Source organism: Pteropus alecto, unplaced genomic scaffold (assembly GCF_000325575.1).
Source record: "Pteropus alecto unplaced genomic scaffold, ASM32557v1 scaffold44, whole genome shotgun sequence".
NCBI lineage: Eukaryota > Metazoa > Chordata > Mammalia > Chiroptera > Pteropodidae > Pteropus > Pteropus alecto.
This window is the reverse complement of record NW_006436812.1, coordinates 3111857-3119977: the sequence shown is the minus strand read 5'-3', so window position 1 is coordinate 3119977 and position 8121 is coordinate 3111857. Positions and strand designations below refer to the sequence as shown.

General features: G+C 48.1%; 1 protein-coding gene across 1 annotated transcript in view; it reads right to left on the bottom strand.

Annotated features, from left to right (window-relative positions):
* The window catches only part of NAGPA (N-acetylglucosamine-1-phosphodiester alpha-N-acetylglucosaminidase), a 9811-nt gene extending 6043 nt beyond the window's left edge, over positions 1 to 3768 (bottom strand). Inside the window, 6 exon segments of the mRNA XM_006914174.3 lie at positions 1 to 19; positions 1077 to 1185; positions 2083 to 2222; positions 3158 to 3368; positions 3371 to 3543; positions 3635 to 3768. The exon segment at positions 1 to 19 is cut by the window's left edge and continues 104 nt beyond it. Coding sequence (XP_006914236.3) covers positions 1 to 19; positions 1077 to 1185; positions 2083 to 2222; positions 3158 to 3368; positions 3371 to 3543; positions 3635 to 3720 — 738 coding nt within the window. The 5' untranslated portion in view covers positions 3721 to 3768.
* Positions 3769 to 8121: the final 4353 nt, after the last annotated feature.

The window sequence follows — 8121 nt, the reverse complement described above, 5'->3', positions numbered from 1 at the left end:
CATCTCCCACAGGTTAACGCTGCGGCACAGGGGCAGTGATGTTGACTGTGCCCACCACCATTTCCAGTTTAATTCTTCTTACTTTCCATGGTGGACAATATCATGCCCATAGTGGCAGGCAAATTTTTAAATGGCCCCCCAAAGATGTCTTGTCCTAATCCCTAGAAGCTGTGTATATGAGATCACTCTTGTGCTTATGTTACGTTATGTGGCACAGCTGTCCACGAATTGGGGCACTGGCTTGGATTATCTGGGTAGGCCCAGTGGAATCGCAAGAGCCCTTAAAAGCAGAGAACTTTCTTTGGCTGGTGGCAGAAAAGGAAGTGAGAGAGATTGGAAATATAAGGGAATCAGAAGGATTCGACACACCTCTGCTGGCTTGAGGATGGGGAGGGTACACATGAGGAGGAATGTGAGTGGCCTTAGGAGCCGAGGCTCCAGCTGAAAGCCAACAAGGACACACAGACCTCAGTCCTACAACTACAAGGAACTGCATCCTGCCAACAACCCGAATGAGTTGAGAAGAGGATTCTTTCCCAGAAGTTCCAGATAAGCACCCTGCCTGGCCAACAGTTTGGCTTTGTGGGATGTCCTAAACACATACATAGCCCAGTGAGCCCTCCAGATTCCTTACCTACACAACGATGATCTGACAAATGGGTGGGAATTTGTTATGCAGCAACAGCAAATTAATACGCTCTCTTTACAGAGGAGGGAACTGCGTCTGAGAGGGTGAGTGACTAACCTGTCTATGGCCATAGAGCTAGCAGATAGCCAAGACGGGACTGGAACTGAGGTCTTCTCCCTGATAACTTTGTGATCATTTCCTTTTACCCCAACTGGAGCTCAGGAGGGAGGAGGCCTAAGTTGGGGAGACTGAGAGGATGTGTGTGGAGAAAGAAGAGTTCTTAGAAGTAAGACAGACCTAGGGACCCTCTTCCTGTTGAAAGGCGGGGGACAGATGGGTAAGAACATCCCCAGGCAACTGCTGGGGGTCAGAAGGACAGCTGTCTGGGTTCAAGTTCTTCAGAGGAGGACTCAGCCCAGGCTCACAGGCTCTGGTTTCCAGCACTCACCCCCGCTGCTCTGTTTGCCCGTCTGCATGGAACAGCACCAGCTGACCCTTCCGGTCGTGGCCCACAGCCGTCCTGGCCGATATCACATTCACAAATTTGCTGAAGGAACCTGAAGGAGAAGCAGCCTGGGTGATCAGTGGCCCTTTGGGAGGGCTTCACAGCTCTGCCTGACACTTCCTGCCAGTCCAACACCACCTTCCAGGCCACACCGTCCAGTGTTTCCTTAACTTCCCCCTGCCCCATCCCAGTTAGTGTCTACATAGTAGCCAAAGGGTTAAGTGTAAATCAAGTAATGTCAACCTCCAGGTGAAAACCCTCTTATGGCTTCCATTGTTCTTAGAACAAAATTCAAACACCTTACCAAGGCCCGGCATGACCATCATGGCCTGCTCTTAGTAGCTCATCTCCTGGGGCTCCCCTCTCACTACCCTGCAGCAGCTCTCTGTTCCCTCTAGCTGGACTGTACTTCTCCCCAGCTCTCCCCGTGGCTTCCTCCTTCCGATCTAAAACACCTCCTCCATGAGGCCATCCCTGACTGCTTAGTCCAAAATAGTCCATTTCCACATTAGGGCCATGGTGTCCTTCCCTTCCCAGTATTCCACATTCCAATGTGGTTCTCAAACTTGAGTGTCCATCAAAATCACCCAGGGGGCTTGTTAAAACACACAACCTGGGGCCTCAGCCCCAGGAACTCTGATCCTGTAGGTCTGACGCGGGCCTGAAGTTCTGCATTTACATCAAGCTCCTGGGTGACGCATCTTAGCAGCACTTCTCTATTCCTTGCCCATAGCTCCTTTCCTCCACCTACCCCCTTACCCCGAACTTTAATTTTCTTAGCACCTACCACTTCTTTTAGCCCACTATATATTTATTTTCTCTCTTATATATTGAGCAAGCACCTTATCTGTGTTAATCTCTGATTCCCGGTACCCAGAACAGTACTTGTTGAAAGCCTTTCCACAAGACCCCACTGGTTCACAGAAGGGCTGTTGCCACCCGGCCCCACCTGTCTCCTGTGTCTCTTCACACTCGGCCGCCTGGCTCTCATTGATGTAGACACTTCCATTGCGAATCAGCCACACAACTCCACTCAGCAGCTGCACGAATGGATTCTTAGTGTCCAACACTTCCTCTTCGGTCAGGTACCTGGACAAAGGGAAGGTGTGAGGGGCACTTACCTATGGGGGGCAGCAGCAGATAGTGGGGTTCCTTTCCTACTGCACCCTCAACAGCCTGGCTGCTTGATTGATTCCTCTTTCTGCCCCAGGAACCTGACCGGTCTTTATCCTGAGCAGCCTTAAACAGTCTACAAGGTAGACTACACTTAATAAAAACAACCATCCCTAACAGATCTCAAGTTCATCTATGGCCTTCAATTTCCCAGGCTGAAACTCTGGCCTAACTACCACCGGATGTCTGTACAGCTCTTCACTGACCTCCTTGCTTCTACTATGGCCCCTCCAGCCTAGTCTCCAGCCAGGTTTAGAGCAAGCTTTTAAATAACCATAGTCAGTACTGTCATCCTGATTCTCTGCTCATTCCTTCAGTCTCTGGTACACACCGAGTTCCTATGCACCTCTGAGCCTTAGCGCTTGCTGTTACTTCTGACTGCAATGCTTTTCCTCCAGTTCCAACCCAGGTTAACTTGTGATTAAACTTCAAGTTTCAACTCAAAGGTCATCTTCTCAAGCCTTTCCTGATGACACTCCCTAAAATCAACTCTATTTACAAGAGGTTCACCTTGTTCATTGCTTTGCTACACACACACAATTTTAATTTTTCTTATTTCCCTGACTTTTATTTCTGTTTCTTACTAATGGGAGAAGTCCGCGAAGGTAGAGGCTGTGTGTGCGTGTTCACTGCTATATATATCCCCAGTGCGCAGCATTTCCTGACACAAAGCAACTCTCAATGATAGAGGATGACGAATAAACCCTGCAAGGAGGGTATTACTATCTCCATTTTGCAGACGAGGAAACGGAAGCTAAGTTTAGTGAGGTGACTTGAACACAGTCGCATGGCTACATCCCGAATCTCAGGCTTTCTGCCCTCGACAGTTACGGGGCTTCCTGCCTCCTCACCCTGTGACCAGAGTCCCGTCGCGGCGGATCCCGAACTGCGCGTTCTGCAGCCCCCCGGCGCTGCTCACCCGCTGCCCGTCGCTCACCACGTTCCCCAAGCACTCGCCCGTGTCCATGCGGAAGAAGCCGCCATTCTGGGCGACGCTGCAGCCGGCCGCCCGCACCGTCTCCTCCACCGTGGCGCGGCGCCTCGACGCGCAACCGCCCGGCGGTCCGCGAAGTGCGAGACGAAGGTGCGCACCGCGGGGCCGCGGGTGCCGGGGGTCGCGGGGGAAGGCGGCCAGCTCTCGTGTTCTAGGCTGCCAGTGCGCACCCTCGCGCAGTCCCGGGCGGAGCGCGCGCGCATGCCGGAGTACGGCAGCAGCAAGTCATCGTCGAGGGAGGGCCTGCGGGGTTGGAGAGGCCGTAAGGTCGGAGGGTTGTGCCCCGGCTCGGGGGACCCCCGAACCAGGCTCACACCCCGAGAGCTGTACTCACCCCCAACCGAAGCCGCCGGACGCCTCCCAGAAGAAGCTGAGCAGCGAAAGGAAAAACAGAAGCCAGCATCCCATGGAGGCCGCCATGTTGGACTCGAGCCTCCGGTCACGTGGGTTCGACCCACGTTACTCAAGACCTCTGGTGGCAGCTTTCAGTTTTGACAATTGCTACCTTTTGGATCTCTGATAGGGCAGGATCTCGGCCTGTCATTTACCGTGCTTTTAGGGGAAGGGCGTGGCGCTGGGGGAGTGGCAGGAGCTTTTTATATTGATGTAATTTCAAACCTACAGGTTTTTTTTGTACTTATTCATACATACTTTTTTCTGAACTATTTTTAGCTGTGTTGCATACATCATTATCCTTCACCGCAATACTTCACTATATATAGTGTCTACCAACAAGAGCATAAGCACATAAGCACAGGTCAAGTAAAATCAGGACATTTTATATTGATAGAGTTCTATTAAGTGAGCCACAGTTCACATTCGAATATTGTCAAGTGTCCCTATCATGTCCCATTAAAAAAGAGACAACAGGCCCAAAATGGAGTCCCTTGTGCTACACCTGAGGTCGCCAAATGGAGACTTGATACCTAACCCAACTGTAGTTTCGGCCTCTCCTAGGAAGGTAATCTTAACATGTCAGTCTGGAATTCCCTGGCCAGCACTACAGAGGTAATGTGTGTGGACAAAAAAGGGGTTTTCCAGAAAGTAACCTTACATAGTACGCTTATTACAAAATCCTAATTGGGCAAGTCATAGACAGCCCATAGACTGTCCCCCAGGCATATAACTACTTTAGTAAAAGGCTTATCTTTGCCTTAAGCAAGCCCTACCCATCTGTGCATCTAGGTTAACACACCCACCTTTGAAGTGCCCCCTCTTAGGCCCCTCCTTCTAAAGCATGACCACCCTCAAGAGAACACATAATCTTAACTAGTCTGTACTCCAGTCCCTGCTTTGCTTTCTTACACCTTCATGTTATCTTCCTTCAATTCATCTTTAATCACAAATCCATAAAAGAAATTGCGAACTGTTATTCTCTGAAGCGTTTTTGTCAGTCTATTGAGATCCTGCTTCCAGGAGTTTCCTCTGGCTCAAATAAATTGTTATAAAAATTCTCTACAGGTGTGGACTTCTTACATCGACGCCTGTCTGATAGACACCTTTCACCCCTTGAAGGAGGTGATCTTGCCTGAAACAATTCACTCTTTTTCCCCCATCTGCCTATAAAAGCCTTCCATATAGCTCCTTGGAATTCTTTTTTAATTGCTAGGTGGGATGCTGCCCAATTTGTGAATCAGTGAATAAAGCTAATTAGACCCTCAAATTTATGCAGTTTAATTTTGTTTTTTAACAGTCCTTTTATAGCTATTTCCCCCACATCCAGGAGCCAGTCCAGGAGCTGTATTTAGTTGTCATGTCTCTTTGGTCTCCCTGAATCTGGAACAGTTCCTCAGCCTTTCTTTGTCTTTAATGAGCCTGACATCTCAGAAGAGGACAGGCAGGTCAGCTACATAATTTGCAGGAATCCTTGTTAAAATATTAAGAATTTAAAGATGGCAAGTGCAGAGTGTGAAAGCAAGCATGGGACCCCTCTGTGAGTGGGCCCTGTGCACCTGCACAGGTTGGAAGCCCATGAAGCTGGACTTGTAGCATGTGCTTCAAGCTTCCTTTGAGAGGATACTTCTCTTCGGGCCTCTGGTCTAGGGCAGTATCCAGGGTTAGGCAGCCTGTTGGTGTCCATGCAATGCACAGGCCAGGAGACAGCACAAGTCTGGATTGGCCTTTGGTGCCACGGGTACTTGAGGCCAACCTAAACACTTTCTGTCTACAGGTGAAGAGGAGTTTCCCACTTAAATGGCCAACATTTCTAATCAGTCCTTTGTTCTGCTTCTGTAAACATGCTTGCTGCATAGGCCAAAGATCTCAGAGTCAACTGAGAGCTCACCCTCCCCTTAAGATATATTGCTTTTAGTGTTTAAACAGATGTATCCCCTCCCTTTAAGATGTATTGCTTTAGTGCTTGTTAGAAAATCCCATGCTCTATAACTGCTCGCAGCCCATAGCAATTTCAGGGGTCTATAAATCAGCCCGTGCCAACTGTAACAACGTGGATATAAAAGTGAAATTGCCCCTAAGCTCTGCGCCCAGGTTTTCAGAGCACTAGTTCTTCTGGGACTGCCAGCGTAATACAACTGAGTTCTCTTTCTCTCTGGGTTTTCTCTCTACTTGGATTTTCGCTGGTCTGATTTTTGGAGCTTTTGGGATTTTCCATAACACAGGCAGCATGATTATTGCTTGAATTCAGGTCTTTCTTTGAGCCACTGCCCCTAAGAGCCAATCAGGGTGAGTATACTAGGTTGGATAGTGTCTCTCAAAATTCACAAACTTCCCAGCACCTCAGAATGTGACCTTCTTTGGAAGTTGGATCTTTGTGGATATGATTAGTTAAAATGAGGTGATACTGGGGTAGGGTGGGCCCCAAATCCGGTCTGATTGGTGTCCTGATGAGAGAAGAGACACACAGAAAGATAGAGGGAAGACAGCCATGTGAAGAGAGAGGCAGAGACTGGAGTGATGTGTCTACAAGCCAAGGAACGTCAAGGATTGCTGGCAACCACCAGAAGTCAGGAGAGAGGCATGGAACAGATTTTTCCTCTCAAGGCTTCAGAGAACACACAGCCCTGTTGACACCTTAATTTCTGAACTAATGGGTGACCTCAAATGACCCATGAGTGCTCTGAGGCCTGTGGGGAGACCAAAGTTAGTTCACTTAAGTTAACCACAGTCAAAATGACTGCTTCTTTTGGGGATTAAATGACCTGGCCTTACGCAAATATATTGATACGAAGGGATTGTGTTTTTTTGATCCTTATATTCAGCCTGCCAAAAACCGTCAGCAAACAAGCCAAGGCCTGCCGCCAACTTCCCAGCTTCCGAAGTCCTTTTTTCCCCATGTCAATTAGGAGTTGGCAGGTGGCAGGCAGTCTCTGACATTTGGTCTTCTCCCTACTTTAATGCTTGTCACTCCTTTGCCAAGTTGTTCTAAGTACATAAATGCCACATAAATTCTTCATTTGAACTAAGCGGTCTCTTACCATTAATTAAACAAGGATGTCATTAGTCTGCTGTGGCTGCCTACAAAGTAAACAAACCAAAATGTTAACCTGTATAAATGCCTCTACGTTAGGAAATCAAAATGCTAAGGACAGCCCATCATAAACAGCTAACTAGGCTTTAAGCTACCGCCAATCAATTTTCTTTGCTTCCCTACTTCCTCTTCAGGAGTCTCCTCTGGCTCTTGTCAGGGGAGTGCTCCTAACCACTTTGGTTTGACGCTGCCTGATCTGAATCAATTTTTGCTCAGATAAACTTTTAAAATTTTAAATAAGCCCCAGTTTATCTTTTATTAAGCCCAAATCCACAGTTCTAGCCAAACCAGCGATCTGGCTCAGGGGTTTCTCCTTCACTCACATCTACTCTTCATCTGGAACTTGGTCCCCTCTTAGCATCCTCTGGGTTCCACCATCATGTGTGGATTCCTCGCTGATGAAACAGACCAGCCATGCCCTCCTGGAGCTTATATTTTAATGGGGGAAATAGATACCAAATGATACAGGCATGGTGAGAGCCCGGAAGAAGAAGCAGGACGGAGAGAGATCAGTGTCAGTGGGGTGACAGGGAAGGCCTCTGTAAATCCATTTAGATGAAGACATACAGGATAGGAAAGAAGGGACAGCTGGAGGGAGTGGGGGACCAGAGCTTTGCAGGCAGCGGGCACAGCAGAGCTAGGTGACAGGAAAGCAGTCTGGGAGGTGAGCAGAGTGAGGGGAGGATGGAGGTGGGAGGGCCAGGCCCAGCCAGATCCTGCAAGGCTTTAGACAAATAAATTTGGATTTCCGCCCAAGTAAAACAGGAAGCCACTGGAAGTTTTGTTTTTTTTTTTAAACAGTTTTATTGAGGTATAATTTACATACCATAAACTTTGCCTGTTTTAAGTGTACAAATAAATGTATAGAAATATCTCAGTATCACCTTGGTCCACTTTTAGGACCTTTTCCTCACCCCTTGAAAGTTCTGTAGAGTGCTTTTATTTGTATTAAATGTCTGTAAAAGGCAAATCTGCCGAGACAGAAAGCAGATTAGTGGTTGCCTGGGGCTGGGGCTGGGAACAGGGAGTGACTGCAAACAGCACACAGGAAGGTTTTAAACCAGAGGCTGACAAGATTGGATGGCCTCCTCCTTGAGCCCTCAGTCCAAGTGCATCCTTGCCTTTGCTAGTTTATACGCCCGCCCTGTCAGCTGTGGGGCACTGTTCCCTGAAGATGCTTCTCTGTTTATTTTTTTCATGCACTTAGCAGGCATTGAATTTAGCAAATATGTGTTTCCTCCGCTAATGTAGGACATGAACAACATTTATGCATTGGTATTCGATTACCAATTGAGGAAAAGAATGAAATATTTGAGCAGTGCACGCAGTCTTTC